Below are 22,951 nucleotides of genomic sequence, written 5' to 3'. Positions count from 1 at the left end.
AGGCACGATCGGCAGTCACGGATTTAAGATGAAAATTGGCCGATTTCGATCGGTGGCTGATCGATTGGTGCTCCCCAAGTCAACATAATAAAACTTTTTAAAAAATAAAGATATGGTCAAAGACATCCAGCCAGCGCTTCTTTAGATAGAAAAACAATCTTAAAACGGCACAGATACTCGCATAAACAGGTCTCAGCAGCCCTTAAATTTCCCAATAATGACATTTAGAACTACCCGAGTCCAGCTCGAAACCCAGCGGTTTGTCTGGTCCTGTCGGGCTCGGGTTTGGTCGAAGACCTCTATTCCCGAATTTTATTTGGGTATTGAACAATAACGACTATCCATGCACATTACTAGAATTGACAAGTTTGACTTTCACCCCTCATGAACAGTAAAAATGTTGCTGCTGCTACTGAAGTTCATTTGTCATGAAGTCCTGATAGCACGACTTGCCTCGCTATGACACAAGCTACGTTTTTTTGTTTTCAGAAGTAGTAGCCTGAAGGAGGTCAGGGCTTCTTTATTCTGAGTTAACAGGTGTACGGACGCGTTACTTCTGTGGTTGTTGTTTTAATAGCTAACAGAAGCGAAGGAGGGCTGTTCATTTGGTCTGTTCACCATACCACACAGGCTAATATGCTCTCGTTAATTATAAACAGAGGAAAGGCAGTTTTGGGTTTCAAATGACCCAAATGTAATGTCGTGAAACATAAGCTGCGCTTTGAACATCACCTTTGCACACAGTCTTGGTCTAAACTTGTTCTGCTAAATTTGACCTAAACATAAGTAGCTAAAAGATGCACGGTGGTCACAGTTCTCTCAGAAGAGGCAGCTTACCAAGTGTTGTTTTAAGCACAGGGCAGAAAGGCCAGGCACTCCTCGTTTGGCACACTGACTTTGTTTATGAGTTTATGAGACAAAGTGACCTACTAAACACAGTACGATCACAAGAACATGTATCGCAAAATCGGAGTATTGCCATTGACTCTCCAAGGTGGTCTATGTTTCATCACTCTGTTTATACTCTTGCCTTTGGCACTTTTCCTGGCTGAGCACCTGCTATCCATATTGGGCTGCTGTGTCTAAAAGTGGCCCATGTCAGACTTTAGCATGTTAGCTGTAAAAATCAAAGATATTTACAACCGAGGAACGTTTCTGGAGCACTTGCATGGCTTCTAATGTGGTAAAGTAGAGTCCTATCCATGCTTCGTGAACAAAGTGTGGTAGCTTAAGGCTTGTTTGCCCTTAAACAGCTTTGGGATGTGGTGGTCAGATTCCTACTCTTTTTGCATGTTGCACAGATCAAAGGGGTCACAACTGCTTTGCATGCAAGTCGTCTGTCATCTGACCTGCCCATAAAAGGCCCTGCCCACACCCTGTGAATCTACCAATGAGAGCCAAGCTTGGTTGCACCAAAGATGAATAAATGATCTCTTGTCAGCTCCGTGCATACCCATTTCTGTCTAACAGATAGTGATGTTTTTTGTAATCATAATATCTAGCCTCTCTTTACTCATTAACCCGCTTGTGTGGTCATCGCCCCATGAATGGTGTGTGCAACAGGTTTTGGATGTTTTTATATGTCAGTCAGATTCAAGGAGCGTATGCATGTTACTTCCGAAATACGAATGTGCCATAAATTTGGAGACCAAGGCTGTTTTTGCTGGCAAGAACAGTGGCATCTTAGTTTGGCTTTCTCTTTTATCAACAATGTGTCTGCAAGACAAAGGGTTGTCTCCAGTTTAATGTGTTTCCAACGTCTTTGCCACAAAGTTTGTATATTGATGAGGTTCTGTGAAAGTAGTATACACTTTTAGCTCATATATATTGAAATTTAGATTTTGCGTGAAGAAAATGAAGCCTACATTTACGACCATTAACATTTTTTGCATTGTGACTATTGTGATTATTTTCATGACAGCTGCGCACATTTTCACTCCCCAAATCTCAGTATCACAATGTGAAAAAAGATGGCCATTATGATCATCTTTTACCACATGTGTATCATTTAAGTGTCACTTAAGCGTGTTTAACAAAACAGTTCCCATTACTGCAATGTGTACGTATGTTTTACTTTTATTATTTCCATTGTTTTCAATAAAGATTCTGAACACTTTTTTTATTATTGTAAAAAGAATAAAATTGTTACAATGATTATTTTATTGCTACTAGTTACTACTATGACACATACTTTTATAATAATAAATAATACAATTATTTAAATATTTTGTTTTCACATGTGGTAAAGACATTATCATAATGGCCATCTTTTTCGCATTGCAGTAATGATATTTGGGGAGTAAAATGTGTGCAGCTGTCATGAAAATAATGTCACTGTGCAAAAAATCTTAATTGCCGAAAAATAGGCTTCATTATCAAAATGTAATTTCTTTGTTTCTTTTGATTTTGGCGTAAAATAGGACTAGAAAATTTTTTTTGGTAGGTTTCATGAGAATCACCCCATCAACACTCAATTTATCTCAGAAACTCCCCAATTATCAGACACTTTCGGTTGCAGAATAAATGAATCATTGGTGACAAATATGCCTGCTAATAGGGTATTTCTACTAGGGCATTCGTAATTGAAAACGTACATGGTGCTGCATCCAATCTGATCTGTGCCATTATTAAGTCCAAGACTGTTGTAGTAATGGCACCATCTATATAGAGATCTCAGCTAAGTTTTGTGGCATTTCTTTCAATTACCTTAGCTGTCTAGAGTGTAGAAGCGTTACTCTCACAAAGAGCGCAGCCATGTCTCTGAATCGTGCCACGGATGTGACCATCAACGGCCAAAAAAGCAGCTGACTGGCATTTGGCAAGGGGCAGCATGTGGCCTCTGTTGGTCTGGCCAATGACAACAGCCCTCACAATAATGTCCCACTGCTTGTCACACTCTGAAGGCGTTGTGTATAGGGCAAAACGCTGTGGCCTAGCAGAGTCGCTATAGGTAAAGGCATTGTGGAAATGCAAGCTTGTTGCTTTGGTTTGAAATGGTGTAAACAGTCTTTCTGCTTAAAGCATGAAGTGCATTTGACAAGTCAGTGTTTGAGATGGTAGGTTTTGCAAAAGCCACTTTCTCTCTCTCTCTCTCATTCACACATATCCTATAAATAAGTGTGGAAATATAAGACAGAGGGCCATGCCTGTCATGCCTGACAATTTGTTGCTGGTGCTGGGGTTTCAGTGTTTTAATAAACTTGGAGCTACTGTAAGTTTGGTCAGCTTAACGGTATAGATAGGCCGGTAATGTTAAGTTGTTTGTATGTAAGGAAAAAAAAATCCAACTGCAAGTGGACTAATTTGCACAGCAGATTTGGCTGCATGCATTGTTACATTTTGGATTTATTATTTTATTTGTTTTTGTTTTATTGTTTTTTGTGTTTTTTTTTGTTTGTTTGTTTTTTTGCTGTCTTTTGTTTTGCTTTGTCTTTGTTTTTGTTTTGCGTTGCTTTGGTTGGTTTGTTTTTGTCTGAATTAAAAAACAAATGCAAGTAGACTCGTTTACATAGGAGATTTGTCTAAATGCATTGTTGCATTTTGGATTTATTTTATTTATTTTTGTTTTGGAGTTTTTTGTTTTATGTGTTTTTATTTATTTATTTGTATTCATTTTTTTTTGTCTGAAGTACAAAAAAAAAAAACATCTGCAAGTAGACTTTTTATTGTACATAGCAGATTTGGCTGAATATGTTGTTGCATTTTATTTATTTGTGTGTGTTTTTGTTTTGTTTTCATGTCTGAGGCCACGTATGTTAATTAAGCAAGCTTTAAAAAGGTAATTCAGAGTAACATTATGCCATAAATACGATTGCATTTTCAGCCGAAACTAATGACTTAGAAATTCCCCAATACTACTATCCACGGTGATGAAATATATCTTTTGAAAGAACTGTAAAAGGTTCTTTCTAGGAATAGTTCACCCAAAAATGAAAATTTACTCACCCTCAGGCCATCCAAGATGTATCCGAGTTTCTTTCTTCATCAAAACAGAATTTAAGATTTTTAAGATTTCACTTCTGGCCTCCTCCTCTAAACAATGCAAGTGAATGTAATACATTTTTCGACGGTCCAAAATGCATATTTAGGGTGCATCAAAATAATCCACACAAATAAAGTTCTTCTGAACCCAAACGATGAGCACGCGTCACAGAGATGTATGGAAGTGAACATTTGTAGTTAAAAAGTATATAAGTATTGTTTTGTTTCTAAAAAAGAATCAATCGTTTGGGTTCAGAAGAACTTTATTTGTCGACTGGAGTCGTGTGGATTTATTTTGATGCACCCTAAATATACAGGACATTCACTTGCATTGTTTAAAGGAGGAGGCCTGAAATGAAATCCTAAAAATCTTAAATTCTCTTTTGATGAAGAACGAAACTCAAATACATGAGTTGGCCTGAGGGTGAGTAAATTATCAGCAAATTTTCATTTTTGGGTGAACTATTCCTTTAATACCATGCATTAGACAAGCCATTTGAAATCTTTAAAGAATCTATAAAGATGTCTTGCACACGCACACAGTGAGCATTTACAGGTAGCAAAACTATAATTATGAGGGTGGGGAAAGACTAATTACTGTTTTTCCAGTATTTGTTGATATGTATACTGCTCTGTACGCACTCACTTTGTAATGAAACGCACGTCTGTTTTAATGGACAGGTGCTGATGCCAACCTGTTGTCTGAGTGATCTCTAATGATGATTTATAGGAGTTCATGCTCTGTGTTGTGTAATTTTCTACACCCATAAAGGATTAAATGCTTTTTCAGCAGCGGTTCTAGCTGTTCAAGAGAACAAGAGAAGGACTAAAATTACAGTCATTGATTGCTGTACTTCCCCTGCAATTTAAAATGAACTTTTGTGTTATAAACAGTTGGATGGATTTTCAGTCTAATAGTTATCAATATTGAAATAAATGTGGGTGCCAGATGTAGGAAATATCTTGTCAAGTTTAAAGAAATCTGTGGTGCTATCAAAATTGTCTATTTGACTATCTTGACCAGCCTAACATTGCAATATTAGCCCAATGGCATGAAATTTTGGGTGGAATTCGCTGTTTTTTTTTTTTTTTTTTTTTTTGACCAATGAAAGAATCTAGAAAAATATTTGAAAGTAGTTCAAATAGTAGTTTCAAGTACTTCACCTTGAAATGCTTTATATAAACAGTTTTCTCTCTATCTATCTTGTTCAGGGTGAGTGTCTGTTGACGGTCCAGCTCTGTGAAGAAGAGTGTGTTGAGGATGAAGAGGATGTAGAGTTTTACTTGCTGTTCGCCGGCTCCACCCAGAGGCACGTTTCCAGCACTTTAAAAATCAGCCATGTCACGCTGCAAGCCGTGTGCCCAGGTCAGTGTTCAACACACCAATGGTCTCTCTCACGTTCTGGTTTCACTTATTATCGAAGCCGTTACCTAAGATAAGACCTAACCCTTAAAGAAACCGTTTGATATCAGTAGATCTAAAGTTAAACATGACTTGGCTGATTTATGAGCTTTTAAAACTCCTCACAGGTCAGTTTTTAACAAATCTTTCTAGATTTGCAAGGACACTTGCAAAGATTTTACCCTCACGTAGCCAAACTTGTACACACACACATTCCAGGATCATTTGGAACAAAAATTCACTCGGTTACACATACAGTTACACATCTTGCATATTTTATCATTGGCAGTTAATTGTTAGCTTCTTCCTGGGACCAGACACTCATTACCTGCAGAGATCAACGAATTTACATTCCAGTCATGCCAGATCTAGTCCAAAAAATTGCTTGGCACGTCATTCTTGTCCAATTATTCACCCACTAAATTGTCCCAGTTACCACAGGACCTCTGTTTGACTGGGCTCTGGCCCAGAGGTCATGTTGTTGAGCTGTTCCAAATGTCTCAGTGCTGTGTCGAAAGAGTCATGTATATACACTCTTGCTCTATTTAGGACATCATACACACAGTGTCTTGTAATAATCAGACACATTCTCAGTTACTATAAGAACATATCTGATAGGGGTTATCAGCGAAGCCATTATTTGTATCTGTATCTGTTCATATGACAAAATTATCTGTATCTGTCTCTGTATTCGGATAGAACCGGGTGTATCATTATACAAATATTATTATTTTTTTTTATATATTATTTTATTCTTTTTTTTTTCTTATCGGATGAAGTTGAGTATGTAGGCTACATTAACTGTGGAATATGTTGTGGTTTCTCCTGGTATTTCAGATATTAATATCTGCATCGTTTGTCTGTGCATGAATAACAACATTATTCTGGAGGCAGGAGGTGTCAAGCAAAATGTGAAATGTCAAGCACACATTTTGCAGTGAATAATAAATACAAATTCAAACATTAAGAATAAAGAAATTAAAATAAAATCAATATAGTCTGCAAACAGATGAAAGTCCCGTAAGTCTATTAGGAATTTTTACGATAGGACACCATCATTTAGTTAAATAATAATAATAATAATAATAATAATAATTTTAAAAAAGCTAATAATAATTGATTAATAATAAAAATAATAATGTTAAATTTATATAGTGCTTTTCCAGAGTTCAAGAACACTTAACATTCTCAAATTTAGCACAGTTTAAAGAAGAAGAAGAAGAAAAAAGACAGAGCATGTTTTAGTTTCTTCATTTTACCCAAGGAGGAATATTCCTAATAGATGAATAGCCTACTCTATGGAGCATTTTAACTTTTGTTTTTTTGTTTTTTCGGGAAAGTCTTAACCAGTTACTTACCTTAATCGCTGATGTGGATATAAATGATGTCAACTTTAAGAGATGGATATATGTTGACGAGCTCTGACGTGAAATCATCGCTTCAGGTCAGGAATTTAACATTGCGCTCAAGTTTAGGCTATAAATAAATGCATGGGAATCATGTGTAATACATTAACAAGACATTTCAAGAAGTGGAAAGTGTGCATGATGTCGAATCTTAGTTAATGTTACACTTGACAAGCTCCAGACGTGCACAATTAACACAGACTGCAAACGGAATTAAGACCGTGCCCGTTTGATCTGAAATCACACATGTACATTTCCATTCGTAAGATTTACACTTTAGAAATATTGGCTGCGCAGATTCGTAAATTTGTTGCAATTTTGGATACGTTTATTAAAAATGTTGCTTTATCCTTGTGCTTCTTGGATAATCAGTCATACGAATATTTTTTTATATTATTCGGATGAATCTGTTATTCGTTTTGAAGTAATTATTTGTGCTTTTCCAAATAAGGTATTCGGCTTCGGGCACATCCCTAATATCTGAATAGCTGGGTGCAAATCTGATGAAAGTTTGTTAACATGAATTCAAATTTATTAGATTCATTCTTTATGACAAGCATCACAACAACAGTTGCTTTTATTGTACTTAGAATTAGACATTTGAACAAACCCCTAAACCTAATTATTGAACTTCGGTGCATAACATGTCTGTTACAGACATGAATTGTCTCAAAGACATGGGATACTTCATATGCCACTGCCTGAACCTCGGACTCAGGATAGACCTCACCAAAATGACCTGCCGGTTGAACTGCGATGCACCTCACTGATCTCTGCCTGCATCACCATGGTCTAATGATGGACTACACTTTTTATATTGAATACATAGACTGTCAGTTAATTGCCAACAAAAGCCTTCATCAGCCAACTAACAAATGACAATACATCTGTATGAACTTCTGAAGTTAATCCAGGATGGACTTCAAAGACATTAGTCATTAATCTTGTAGTACATACAAAATCTTGGTTTACACTAACAACACGTTAACACTTATTTAGTTAACTAATTTTAAACCATGACTTGCACTGCACATAAATAACTAATATTAGCATTATATTCATGTTGTTTAGCCAGAGGGGAACTGGACCCCACAGTGAGCCTGGTTTCTCCCAAGGTTATTTTTCTCCATTAACTAACATCTTATGGAGTTTTGTGTTCCTTGCCACAGTCGCCTTCAGCTTGCTCACAGGGGTTATAAATATAGTTCTTATTTTATTATGAAATTTTTATACACAATTTACAATCAAGTTTAATCAAACTACACAATGATCAATTTGAAGATAAAATGGGAGAAAAATATCCCATGGACTTAAATTGAAGGAGGGACCTGAGGCAAACAGCACTCGTATTTTCTTCAGAAAATGTAAAAATCTTGTTTTCTGTGTGTATTTTATGTTGTATCACAAATTTGCATAAAAGAGAACCATCTAGCATTTTACATTAATAGAACCTTAAATAGGCACAATTCATTGCTGTAATCAACTAAAGACTGATGTTGTAAACAGTAATGTTCAAGAGATGTTATTGTTTCCAAGGAACCGGTTGCGTTGCAATCTTACATCTAGTATTTAAAAAAAAAAAAAAAAAAAAAAGGTAGAGCCCAGTAGTCCTCCCATTTATCATATTACTAAGAGTCAAAGTAAAAAAGGAATATGATTCACCTTTAGGCAGTTCCATAGAGGGCCACAGTAGATGTAGTGTAATGGAATCCTTTCCGGAATTTTGGCACCGGTTTTGTAATCACTCCTCCGGTGGAGCACTTAAAGGCTTTTCAGCAGCATGAAGAATGGCCTAGAGTTTGGCAGTATGTTGAATATTTACGATATATTTGCAATGGTTTTGCTGTCGACATAAAATTTAGCAACATCTTTAATATTGTGATGATTTTAATGCACTTTTATTTGGCATGAAGCTCCCGAAAGAGCATGAAATTAGACTAGTTTCACTGACCTTCATTGTCTCGTTACTTGCGAGCGTGCATTATTTTAGTCTCCGATTTAAACTTCAATAATGTTGAAACCGATTTCCAAGGTGAGTTTTATTAATTTCAGTTCCGTGAATCATTTCGAACTATCCGTTTCAATTGATCTATTCAAAATTGATTGATCAATTTGTTTGCTCCATCACTCCAAAAAGTTCATGGAAGGCCCTGCATGGCATTTATGTATGCATTAAAATGTTTTAGTAACAATATATGTTTGTTAATATGGCTGCTGTTGTTATTGCTATGAATGATATTGGTGCATATTAATGAAAATGTAAAAATAAAAATATTATTTGCATTAATTTAGTGAGCGGAAAAAAAACTATTGAAAACATGCACTGATTATTTATATATATATATATATATATATATATATATATATATATATATATATATATATATATATATATATATATATATATACATATATACACGTGTGTGTGTGTGTATATATATATGTATATACACACACACACACACAATTATATATTTACAAGTATATATTCATGTATATGTGCATATAGAAGTATATATTATATACTGTGTACATATACAGTACATATACAGAATATATGTGTTTGTGTGTGTATAAATATGTCTTTAAAAGACTGACAAATATCAAGATATAATTTCTTTTTTTAGCACAGCCCTACTTTCAACCTTCTCTCTCTGCTGGAGGTCCACACTTTTGTTTTATTCTAAACATTTGGTTGCCAAGACATCCTTATCACCTAAAACGGCTCAAATGCTTTTAACTCAGACGGATACCCCACTGAGATGTTTTGGTCAAACAAATCTGGTGCAAGTGAGTGTGGATGTGTGTATCTACACACATCCACATTTTCTGGAGTGTCTGTCCTTGCAGTATGTTGTAGCAATGACATCTCATGACTGTATTGAAACAAGACAGGCCTCCTGGCAGCCCTCACAGTGAAGTTCTAATTGTCCGTGAAAATTGCTATTATAGAATGTCACCTCTCTCTCTCCTACAGTTTTGCTTCTCAGTCATGGAAATAAATTGGTGTTAATGCACGAACATATCTCAGTAATTATATCCATCTCAGCTCAACTAAATGCAGTCAAACTCTTTTTCATCTGTGAATGTGTGGCTTCCAAAATCCTTCATATGAAGCAACATCTAATTTTTATTAATGTTAAGCTGATTTATAGGAGACCTGCTTGTTTAATGCGAGACAAATGGCTGTTAGAAGTTTGTCAAGAGTCAGTTTAGTCATTATTTATTTATTGTTAAAAAGAGACGTTCGTCTTATCTAAATTCTCCCAGGAGAGTCTGCCAACTACATCAAGAGCATTTTGACTGGAGATTGAACTTAAAAAAAGAAATTATTTGATCTGTGTATAAATCGTTACTTTCCAGTCATCTTTCATCTATTGTCTCCCAACAGCTCATGATCGCAGCGAAACCGTGCGTGTCACACTGTGCCAGGCGCGACCCGGGGGCTCAGTGGACCCTGTGGCAGAAGAACACTTCCAGTTCGTTCAGGACCTCGCCCTCGACATGGCCCAGTTCCTGGTCAACGCAGCTGGGAAGACCGAAGGGGCACTGCTACTGGACGAGTGTCAGATCCCCCTAAAGGAGTGCGAGAGGTTGGATGACACTCTGGCCCTCGCCCTAAAACACCTCCCGTTGCCGTCAGGCTGGAGTGTGCTGGGCACAGACTTTCCCGTAGACACGGGCACTGAAACAAGTTTGGGAATAGGTGAGTAGGCTCTGTTTTATGAAGTCTTGCACTTCAGACTGATCTGGTTTGCTGATTTTAAAAGGGTTTTGGCCACTTGTCAGGCTGGGATACCAGCCGGTTGACTAGCTAAACCAGCATCTTGACCAGGCCTTTTTGTATCTTTTGCGTGGATTGGAAAGGTGGGTTGCACCAGAGATTTAGAACATACTGATCACATCTGTACAGTAAAGTTGCTGACAAAGCTTAGACCGTGGGCATTATATTTTCAGGAGAGACTTTCAAGCCCAGACCTGAACACACGTGTGTATTTTGTATTTTAAGTTGTGGGTTGGTTCACACTGTTTTTCCATTCTAGCCTTATTTTCCTCCTGCTTGTCATTATATTAAGCCAGTAACGCCATTTCAGATAATCTAAAAGCAAACATTCCCATCCTAATAAAGTGCTCTTTTTGGCATGCTGCATTTACGCAGCCTATTAAGTCGGGCCGTGGACCTGTTTCAGAGCTGACTGTAGACACTTTTGATAAATGGCAGGAACTCTGGTTGTCACTGACTTAGATTTGCATTTCATTTGGATTTAGCAGGAAGGTTCTTGTTTAAAGTTTATACTGTATTCTTTCTGCTGTAGCTGGAGCTCTGCTGGGGGATATGCGAACCTCTGTCAGAACCGGTCCCCATTGCAACAGTTGCATTGCAGTCTTTGGGTCCAAATTTTACTTTTAGTTTTGAGGACATTTTTTAACATTGGCAACTCATTTTGTTCTGCATCTTGTCATCACGAGCTGGCTTTGATGTAACGCTCAAAAGTTATTGAAATATATTCCACTCACCAACCACTGTATTAGGTACTCCTGAACACCTACTTATTCATGCGATTATGTAATCAACCAGTCGTTTGACAGCAGTACAATGTATAAAATCTCTCAGATATGGGTCAGGAGCTTCAGTTAATGTTCACATCAACCTTCAGAATGGTAACTGATGATCTCCTGGGATTTTCATGCACAACTGTCTCTAGAGTTTACTTTAGAGACTGTTGTGCATGAAAATCCCAGGAGATCACCACTTACAGAAATACTCAAACCAGCCTGTTTGGCACCAAAACTCATGCCACGGTCGAAGTCACTGAGATACATTTTTTTCCCATTCTGATGGTTGATGTGAAAATTAACTGAAGCTCCTGACCCGTATCTGCATTATTTTATGCATTGCACTGATGCCACTTGATTGGCTGATTAGATAATGGCATAAATAAGTAGGTGTACAGGTTTACCTAATAAAGTGGTCACTGAGGGTAGAATAAAATTCATAGCAGTCAATTCACACACATGGTATTTGTAAATAAAATAATTGTATTCCTGTCAGACATGGAATAAAGTCAATTAGCTTTGAAGCACAACAACAACTGGAACAGGGGTGTTCATCAACTTAATGTGAGTCTTGTAGCAACTTGCTACAAGATTAGGAAGCTAAAAGTGCAGATAACTTTGTTGGTTTTAATGGGAGCAATTTAGTTTTGTTTTAGTGTTTTGATTTTTTTCTTTTAAAACTATTCTTAGTGAGGACATTATTCAGAAGTCCTGCACCGGCACGTTTTAGTTAGATATGTTGAAGAATTTCAATTAAACTGTTGTGCAAGCACTAAAATGCATATTCCTTGAAATGTATGCACACAAACACATGTAGATACTGTATGTGCACATGTTTTTTTTTTTATGCACATTGTCTAGAAATGACTGTGTGACCATGTACAGTTACCAGTGTTTTCAGAGGATCTACACAACAAACGTGTCCCACAACAAATATAGTTTTATTGCGGCTTTGTTGCTGCCTCTCAACAAGACAGGAACTGAAAGGGGAACTGAAAATATATTCCGAGGATTAAAATGATGGTTATCAACTTGAACAAAAGCAAACAAATGATTGAAAAGATGTCTGAACAACTCAAAAATCTAATTGCTGGAGTGAACAACAAAATGGGGCTATGGGGTGAGCTTTCCAGACAAGCCCAAACGCCTTCCCTGCAGATTGTGGCGGAGGTCTTTGTGCATGGCCACATCCTCATCAACTTTAATCCACAGCAGAAATATGAGCTTGTGTGTATTAAGTGTGCTTGGAAGACTGCGTGGATCCGGCCGATCTGTCGTTTTGATGACAACCATTGCATTGCGGGAAATCATTCATCAGAGCAGCTGACGGAACATCTAGCTAGCTGTGAGTCCTGATTCACAGCTATCATGTGACTCGTGCTTGACTTCTAAGGCTCTGTTTACACCTGATATTAAATCCTTTTCCAAAATCTTTGAGCAGAAGTTTATTTATTTTTAAGCCACATGTAACTGGAAAAAATTTGGAATGTTGATTGCATAATGTTGATTACCACAAAAAATCATTTTGTCTCATCTTGAGCAGCGAGCAGCAGTTCTGTGGATGGAAATGCCTTGTTGATGAGAGAGGTCAACAGAGAATGGCCAGACTGGTTCAAACTGACAAAGTCTACGGTAACTCAGATAACCGCTCTGTACAATTGTGGTGAGGAGAATAGCATCTCAGAATGCTATTCTGAGATGTGGTTTGGCGCAGTTTTGGCGGCACGAGGGGGACCTACACAATTTTAGGCAGGTGGTTTTAATGTTGTGGCTGATCGGTGTGTGTGTGTGTGTGTTTATACAGTACTGTGAAAAAGTTTTAGGCACTTGGGAAAAATGTTGCATAGTGAGGATGGCTTCAAAAATAAAGCCATAAATAGTTTTCAATTATCAATTTACATCATACAAAGTCCAGTAAACGTAAAAAAAAGCTAAATCAATATTTGGTGTGACCACCTTTGACTTCAAAACAGCACCAATTATCCAAGGTACACCTGGACACAGTTTTTCTTGGTTGTTGGCAGATAGGATGTTCCAAGCTTCTTGGAGAATGTGCCACAGTTCTTCTATCTATTTAGGCTGTCTCAATTGCTTCTGTCTCTTCTTGTAATCCCAGACTGACTCAGTATTCATTTGGGGGCACTGTGAGGACCATGCCATCTGTTGCAGTGCTCCCTGTTCTTCTAGTCTGTTTGCAAAATAAATGTTTGGGAGTCTAAAATGTATATTTCCTATTGACACACTAAAGCTGAAAATATAAATAACCATCTTAAGACAAATGTTTTTGTGAAGCATCTTATGTGCCTAAGACTTTGGCACAATATTGTGTGTACATTTGTGTTCAAACATTTGCATACCCTGGCAGAAATTGTGAAATTTTGTCATTGATTTTGAAATATGACTGATCATGCAAAAACACTGTCTTTTATTGAAAGATAGTGATCATATGAAGCTATTTATCACATAGTTGTTTGGCTCCTTTTTAAATCATAATGATAATAGAAATCACCCAAATGTCCCTGATCAAAATTTTACTTACCCTTGAATATATATACATACACTACCGGTCAAAAGTTTTGAAACACTTGACTGAAGTGTTTCTCATGATCTTAAAAATCTTTTGATCTGAAGGCGTATGCTTAAATGTTTGAAATTAGTTTTGTAGACAAAAATATAATTGTGCCACCATATTAGTTTATTTCATTATAAAACCAAAATTGAATTAAAAAAAAAAAAGTTTTTGAAATTGATGACTTGGACCGAATAATAAAGAAAAGCAGCCAATAAGTGCCCAACATAGATGGGAACTCCTTCAATACTGTTTAAAAAGCATCCCAGGGTGATACCTCAAGAAGTTGGATTTGCATTTCTGCAAATTCTAGGCAAAGGGTGACTACTTTGAAGATGCTCATACAGTATATAACACAGTTTTGATTTATTTTGGATTTTGTTTTGTCACAACATAATTCCCATAGTTCCATTTATGTTATTCCATAGTTTTGATAACTTTACTATTATTCTAAAATGTAAAAAAAAAAAAATTATAATAAAGAATGAGTAAGTGTTTCAAAACTTTTGACCGGTTGTGTGTGTGTGTGTGTGTGTGTGTGTGTGTGTGTGTGTGTGTGTGTGTGTATATATATATATATATATATATATATATATATATATATATATATAAGAAGCAAAAAGTGTGGTCACAGTAAGGCACTTACAATGGTGAATGGTGCTAGTTCAACATTAAAATACACACGATTTCTAACGTAAAGCCACAAGACAAACTTTATACATCTTAACATAATTTAAGTGTGATCAATTCTGGGACCACCATTATGACGTTTACCAGATTACAGAATTTACTGGCAGTATGGTGTCATGACACCAAAGTTGTAATACTGTATATAACTTTATACAGATAATGTTTGTAAGTGATTTTATCACACTAAAATCATGTTAATACATAATATGTTACATCTGTGGCTATACTTTTGAAAAGGTGTGTATTTTAAAGTTTATGGAATGGTCCCATTTATTTCCATTGTAAGTGCCTTTCTACAACCGCAATTTCTGCTTTTTTTAATAAACACGGAACGAGTCTAAATGATTTTTCTGGTAATCAACTATATTTCACAAATGCTGAGAGTTTAACTTGTATTGAATCCGGAAAATTAGTTTAAAAGCCTTGTTTTAGCGCAATGGATGATTGACATTGAGTAGGCGGTCCTTCGCTGTTGTCTGGCACACATCAGGATGGATTAGCATTTACACTACAAATGCGATGTTTACATGCATTTTTGACTACTTTTCGTATTTGAGTGATTCATTCACAAAATGTTTTAGTCCCCATTTACATCTGTTTTTAGCAGTCCAATTGTGCTTGAACCATTCAAGATGCATCTTAATTAGTAACCTGGAATCCAGTCAGCATTGTAAGTGCGAGGGTGGTGAGATTTGGACCGTAGGCAGTGAGAGATAAGAGCTAAAAAGGGTAAACAAGCTAAATGATATCATTATAAGCACGGCTTATCTCTTATTAACAGCCTTGGTCTGAAATAACTTATACAGTCATGCATCTGAAAGCACTGTTTCTTTTTCATGCAAAGTTCAGAACATAGAAATAGCACCTCAGAAAGCGAGAAGACAGTTGCGGGTTTTATCTTGTACCTGAGCACACGTTGGTAACATGTTGTATTTCCTGCATATTTAGATTATAGTTACTGTAGACCCTCCCTGCTAATGTTGTAAATTATACAGGGAACCTTCTAACTTGGTACACTGCAAAAAATATATTTTTAAAAGTTAACAATAAATGCAGTTCAATTGCAGGCTGTGTATGTTTGGTAAGTTGGGTGAGTTTGTTCAAAAGAAAGCAGTGACATCAGCAAGATTTCATTACATTTTCAAGCAGCCACTGAAAATAGACATACTTTTGATCTTAGTATTTTAAGAATTGATATCGGGATAGTTTAAATGAAGATTGCTATTAATCGTAAACGATGTTGTTACCCTGCCCAAGTTGCAAACTTAATTTGGTTTTCTGTGATGTGTTGGTAACACTTTACAAAAAGGTTCTATTTGTTTGCATTCGTAAAAGCAATATGTATTTTTAGTCATGAACTAATAATAAACAATGTATTTTTACAGCATTTATTAATCCATGTTCATTTTAATTTAAGAAAATGCAATTGTTAATTGTAAATTCATGTTAATAGTAAACACATGAATGTATGCTGTTGTTTTCCACCAAACCTTCAGTATGACACTTACGAATGTCTGGCCACTTTCCGTTGACCTCTCTCATCAACAAGGTGTTTTCGTCTGCAGAACTGCCGCTCACTGTATGTTTTTTGTTTTTGGCACCATTCAGAGTAAATACTAGAGACTGTTGTGCATGATCAGCAGTTACAGAAATACTCAAACCAGCCCTTTTGACACCCAAACTCATGCCACGGTCAAAATCACTGAGATACATTTTTGTTTTCACCATTCTGGTGGTTGATGTGAAAATTAACTGAAGACTTTATAATATTAAACTGCCACTATTTTTTTGTTTAAAAGTTTAGCTATCAGCAAAAAGTCAATGAGTGCACCTTTAACTTTTAACAAAAAAAAAAAATATGTTACAAAAAATAAAATGGCATATTTTTTGATGTGGTAAGTGAAAATAATGGCAGGGCAAATACAAAGCAAAAGCAAAAAAAACAAAACAAAAAATGTATTCTTCAGCCCTGTGTATTTTTCTCTTTTTGGAAAAATATAATTCCTAGAGATGATCTGTCTGTCAGGAGAGAGGGCCTCGTCGTGTAATATCTCCACAAGCACTGCCATTTGTCACAGCTGGCACTGGGCACATAGAACAGTCCTGAAACCGGAGCTATACATGGGCGTCTTGCCCAGTGCATCAGCGGGCATTTGCTGCCAAAAGTTCGGTCTTAAGTGAAATTAAACACAGAGCATTATATATATATATATATATAAAATATTATCTGCAGTAAACTAAAGGAGTGTTTTCACTGTGTGACTTTCCAAAGTACTGTGTGAGATACTAGCTTGGAATTTGGTGGGATTCGGACACGTTGCATGGCATGTAATCGACCACTAATATTTATGGGAAAACTAAGCATTGGATTCTCCCTTAATAGCGGAAAATGCGATGTACAAGGGTATCCCCTTTACAGTGAGTGACTTATAAAATAATTAGTAGCTCTATTTCAAATTAGTTATAGATTAGTTCTTTCATGTAGCATTGCCAACCTACCATTCCCTTTTACTTTATGAATCCTTTTTTGTATTAGGAGTTTTTGTAGTGGATTAAGGATCAGTTTCATCTGGTTTCTAAACAGATCTGGTTGTTTCTTGTGGTCTGTTCTTTAGTTTATTAAAGTAGACATCACTGTTCTTGCTCAAGTCTCTGTATTTGTAAAGACGTGTTTTTTTTGTTTTGTTTGTGTATTCTTTCAAAAGTAATTTTTTGCAATCAGCATAGTTTGTTCGTTTATTTATTGTTAGGCTTTTTCTTACAAGCCTAATCAATAGTCAATGCAGATGCCATTGTTTTGTTTTTGTTTTTGCTTGGCTTTTTTTTTTTTTTTTTTTTTTGCATTGTTTGCTTTGCTTTTGTTTTTGTTTTGTGTATTCTTAGTTATTTTTTTGCAAACAACATTTTGCAATTTATTTTGATCAGTAACCAATATTCATTTATTTATTGGGATGCCGATGCAGATGCCATTATATTGTATTGTATTGTATTCATAATATAATGTTAATTATTCAGTTGTGTTCTAGGCCTGGAAGTGTAAATTTTTCTAGTTTTGCACTGCTCTAATTTTTTTTTTTTTTTTTTTTTTTTTTTTACTAGTAAACTTTTTTGTGTACGTTTGTGTAACGTCAAACTTCCTTGCAAGTTATGTCCGATTTGTGAGAGAATCTTTTAATTTGTTTCTTTTCGATGAATTGGTCAAAGTGGTTTACAAAGTGGTATTAAAGATTCATTATAAAACCAGTCTGAATCAAAATTATTTTTAAATAATTTTTCCAGTAATAACAAACGACTGAAATGGTCATTGAAAATGCATGGAAATTCATTGGTCAAAATGGTGGGAACCCTGTATATTAATAGATAGATTATAATAGATCATATAATATGTCTATATATTTGTTTTATGTTAAATAGATATACTGTATAGTAGCCGTAATTGACCCTCTGCCACTCTCTAGATATCGACATTTAAAAATATTCCATTTTTGGTTGACCACTACTGCTGTGCCTCCGAAATACTGTATCATGCAACACTACTACATAGTAATAAGAAGCAATGTTTTAGATTAAAATGGTCAAATTTAGAAAAGTTATTTAACACCAGTATTATTAATGTAGTGGCATGTCCACGTTTGAGTTCTTGCCTGTTGTGTCTCAAAACACTGTTTAGTGATCCTGATCTGCTGTTTGTTTTTTCCCAATGCCAGATTGCACCTCACCACATTTTTTTTTTCTTTTCCTGCTCGGGTCTTCAAATTGGTTGTTGGATCGTCAGTGGGCCGATTAAATGAGGGCAGTCTCATTCTCAGCCTCTCATTAACCAGCAAGAACAATCCTTCCTCTGTCTCTATTGCTTTCACAGAGAGGCTCATTCAAGCTCCCAGAACTTTTTAAAACAGCACTCTGTAATCTCTGCTTTTATGATAAACGCCTTCAAATATCATAACATCTTTCACTCCAGGACCTTACTTGGGGTGAATGCTCAGTTCTTGTTGTAAATGATCTATTGAAATTATGTTTGCACAAGTTTGTCAGGAGATTCTGATGACAGAGTTCGAGGGAATTTGGAGGTGGCTCTAGTTGGAGGGCTTTGCCTTCTGTTATTGGCTCTGCAGTTGCAGGGGGCAGGTCTTTCAGCTCTGAAGCCCCCTTGGAGCAGTGAATGTGGCACTATTCTGAAGCAGCACTTTTCTTTATCATTTTATGCTTGCTTATTAGTTACTAATGGATTTTTTGTTTGTTTAAAGGACAATTGGTCGTCAAGAAAGAAAATGGATTTGTTGGAACTTTGGAGAATCTGAAACTTAACTGGACTTTATTTTGCTTTTCTATAGAACCTGGTCCTCAAGAAACCCTTTTGCACTTTGCGGCAAAACGTGGGTTGCGCAAGGTAGCGCTCTTTCTCCTCCAGCAGCCCGGGGGAAGAGAGGCTCTACGACTCCCCAACAAACAGGGTCGTACGCCGGCCAGGGTCGCCCAGAAGAGAGGCCACTCACAGCTCCAGAAACTTCTCACGGAGTGAGTTCTGACGCCCCACTGAAATACACACAACAAAACCATTGTGTAACAATTGTGCGTAGGTTATACACACAAGAACAAGGATCTAGTGGTCTATACAACATGTCTGTACAAATGATGAATTATGAATTCTAACAATATTAATGACATTAAAAGTGTAGTAGCTGGCTGACTTTTTCAGACAGGCTGCTTTGAAATGGCAACCTTTGAAATCCATTAAACAAATACAGCTTTATCGAATTTATCGCTCCCCAACAAAAAAGGCTGCATTACGTCCTTACAGGAGAATTGTCTAATTTTGGTGCCTCTAGTGTAGGCAAACAGAATTGCAAAAAATACTGTTTTCAAACAGCTTTGCCAAACACTTCCTCTGTCATCTATTGGCTTATTTGCAGTTGTCTCTGCATATTACGCTGGATAGAAGAAATGAGAAAGTATTTTAACAGAGAGAAAAAAAATGCACATTACCTTTAATCTCATGCATGTTATCAGTTTTGGTATCTTTGGATGAATAGATTCAAGAATTCTATCATACTGCAATAGGTTTTCAATACACTGTGAGATTTAATGACAAATGCTGAAGAACAGTCTGTTGTAGTGTGAGGGGGCGGGGGATAAGAGCACAGCACAAGGACAGGTCATGTGGCTCTGAGCACTTTGTAAACAGTTAAAGCCACAAAGGCATTTCCAGTCTTACTTTTCAAAGCAAGCCTTTGCAGTCTGCATGAAACCTTTTTCTAGCCAGCAAGACCCTGTCTCCAGATTTGCTAGGTAAAGTGGCTATGCCTGAATGTGTAACACAAACGTTTACCTTTATCAGTTTCCTCCAGCCAGTGCTCTCACTGTCTGTGACTGGCAACCCTGAATGGGACTGGTTCCATATGTTCCCCTACATGACTATTCTAAAATAGGGCACCAGGACAGTTTGTGAACGCCTCAAGCAAGTATCACCTTTTAAACCCTAGTCATATATTTTTTAGATCTGTGTGGGAGAGAGCATCACACAGGGCCAGTGCTGGATTTGGTCCAATTCTTATTTTCGTTCCATGTTTGATCTGGTTGAGAGCCTTTATTAGTGTTTTATGCTAAGCATCACTATAACTATTGCTCATACTCAGGTTAGTTTTTTTTTTTTAAACTTAACCTTTAGAATTCAACTTTGGAACATAAGTGATCTGGCACTGTTCACGGTACAGACAGAAATTATATCTCAAATCATGTTGCCACGATAAAATGTAAAAACCTAGCTGTGATTATATTTCGTAATAAAATGAATCTATTGAACATTGGCGGTGTTTATCATATTGCACTCAGTTTTCTCCCTTTAAAGCATAAAGCCACTCTAAGTTCTGCTTTACATTAATTTCACCATGGTTTGAGTAGGCAACTCCCCTTAACATTCATAATATCACTGTAACTTACAGTCTTACATAGATTGTTTTAAATGAAGAGGGCATTTTCACAAAGGCAGCATTAATTCTGTTTGAAAAGCTCATGAGAGATGTAGACTGTGACTCTCATGTAACCGTTTCTGTTAGCCGTGTCACCCAGACTGATGTCCACTGGGTCACTGGCTGCCCTGCTTTGGTTAGTTCATTGAAATGTGATTGCTGAAAGATGGATAGACCAGGGCCAGAGCTAGTGTGTGATCTGTGTATTTCGTTGGTGGTTTCTTTACCAATCTTTTGATGCACTTTTGTCATGGCCTTGTGTTTGCATGTTTTGTTTTTTTTTTTCTTTTTTTTTTTCTTAAAATTAAGGTTATGCTTTTAGGTACAACTAAATTATTTGTTAATATATAACAATAAAATACAATAAGTGTTTAAAATTAAATTGGTAGTAGAGTGACCATCTGTGGTTTTCAAAGAAATCATAAATGAAAACTTTTCAAATTGATTACGCAGAGCTCTCTATGAATTTATGAATTTGGTCATCTTTTCTAAATCAAGACACAAGATTGGTCCATTTTGTCAATTGAGAAACCCCATGACTTTTCACTTACTGAGACAGTGCAGTAATTTAATCTCCATTAAACACATTTAGCACATTTAAAGGAATATTCCGGATTCAATACAAGTAAAAAATTTTTTTACTTGCCCCTCCTTTTCTTCAAAAGAAACTAAAATCTGGGTAACAGTGAGGCACTCACAATGGAAGTGAATGGGGCCAATTTTTGAACTTTAAAGTACTTTTATAAAATCTTAGGCTTCACATATCTGCCTTTTAAACCTTAAAAAAAATTGGCCCCATTAACTTCCATTGTAACCTCGATTATTTATTTATTTTTTTAGAAAAGGAGGGATAAGCCGAAATGTATTTTTGTGGTAATCAACGTTATGCCATAAATGCTGTCAATTTAGCTTATCTTGTATTGAACCCGGAATTTTCCTTTAAGTTGATTCTTCAGCAGATGGGCATAGTCATTATTTTGTGCAGGTGGGTGTAGTCATTATTGTTATTTATTATTATTATTGAAGAATTAATTTGCCTCTATAGTGTCTTAGAGTTCAGTTGCTCTCTCAACTGGCTAATGCTCAGGCTGCCTAAAATATTCCACTCAAGTCCACAAGAACATTAGAGGTTCTCTTTTTCACTCTGCACTCTTTAGTTTCCTGTGAATGATGTCACTAGGTTGCTATGGATACCCTTTTGGACCTTAGATACAGAGCAGGTGAACTTCGATTTAAGTTCCTTAAATGTAATATAGAATAGAATGTTCCTTAAATGTAATATAGAATATAATATAATGGAATGTTGTCACACGACTGAACCAGTGGAATTTTTTATGTGCAAGAATGCAATGTAAATGCAATACAATAAAAAATATAGCTGATTAATGGACTTTTTTTGTATTTCTGGGTTTGGAATGTGGAATTGTAGTGGTGAATAGGTGACCACGGCAAATATTATTTTTGAGTTCCCATTTACTATTACGTTTCCACAACTTAAAAAAAAAAAAAAAAAAAAATAGAGAGTGATGGATTACAGCAGTCAGATGAGAAAAAAAATGTTTTAAACTAATGCCAGTGTAACATAACAATGTTCAATGTTATAATTGCGGAAATACGTCATCACAGTCTTTGAAAAGGGTCCATACACTAAACAATACAATGCACTATATACAATGTACAATACAATGTGCAATATTCAAACTACCCATGAACTATGATGAAGTTCAGACAGACGCCGTGCTGTTTACCTCTGTTAGAATAAGAGAAAGCAGAACAGGTTTGGCAAAGTGAGTCTGTTTTGTCATATCTCCATCTAAAGCAACATTGAGCTCAAAGAACAGGAATTTCAGTGTTGAGTTATGACGGATACAAACCTGTTTTAAGTTTAGCCAAGTTGATTAATGGATGAACGAGTGATTTTTCACGCATGTTATCCTCTGTGTTCAATGGACCTACACAGAATCAGGATTCCAAATTACTTCACGTCCTCTGTAGGTGTGCTGGGTGTGTCCTTGCTGATTCAGAGCCTTAAGACAGGGCGTTTTCAAAGTTTGCTATGTTTGTGTTTGGGCAGGTTTGAGAACTTTTCGGAGTTAGAGACAAAGACATTCAAGTGGCATTACCCAGGAGGGAGAGTTCTGCGACACCACCCCAAGCTAAATACCTACACCCTGGCGCTGGAGGACGTGCCAGGGAGTCCCCCACCTAGTCTGCAGTGTGATGTGGAAGAGCTCCAACGTCTTATTCAGTCACATCAGAAGAACAAGGTGAGGCGCGTTTTGGAGGCCTCCATAGCGGTAGCTGGGTCTTATTTTCTCACTCTGCCACAGTGATATTTCCAGCTGTGTCCGCTCTGCAAGGATGTTTTCTTTTGTGC

At 36.5% G+C, this 22,951-nt stretch overlaps 1 protein-coding gene across 9 annotated transcripts in view; it reads left to right on the top strand.

Annotated features, from left to right (window-relative positions):
* The window catches only part of LOC127437827 (A-kinase anchor protein 13-like), a 136,674-nt gene that overhangs the window by 38,511 nt on the left and 75,212 nt on the right, over positions 1-22,951 (top strand). For all 9 annotated transcript variants that reach the window (XM_051693031.1, XM_051693033.1, XM_051693026.1 and 6 more), the window contains exons 3-6: positions 5,194-5,347; positions 10,181-10,495; positions 18,940-19,123; positions 22,649-22,841. In XM_051693031.1, coding sequence (XP_051548991.1) covers positions 5,194-5,347; positions 10,181-10,495; positions 18,940-19,123; positions 22,649-22,841 — 846 coding nt within the window. The remainder of the gene's footprint in view (positions 1-5,193; positions 5,348-10,180; positions 10,496-18,939; positions 19,124-22,648; positions 22,842-22,951) is intronic.

This window comes from Myxocyprinus asiaticus, chromosome 48 (assembly GCF_019703515.2).
Source record: "Myxocyprinus asiaticus isolate MX2 ecotype Aquarium Trade chromosome 48, UBuf_Myxa_2, whole genome shotgun sequence".
Classification (NCBI taxonomy): Eukaryota; Metazoa; Chordata; class Actinopteri; order Cypriniformes; family Catostomidae; genus Myxocyprinus; species Myxocyprinus asiaticus.
This window is presented reverse-complemented; position numbering and strand designations above follow the sequence as displayed.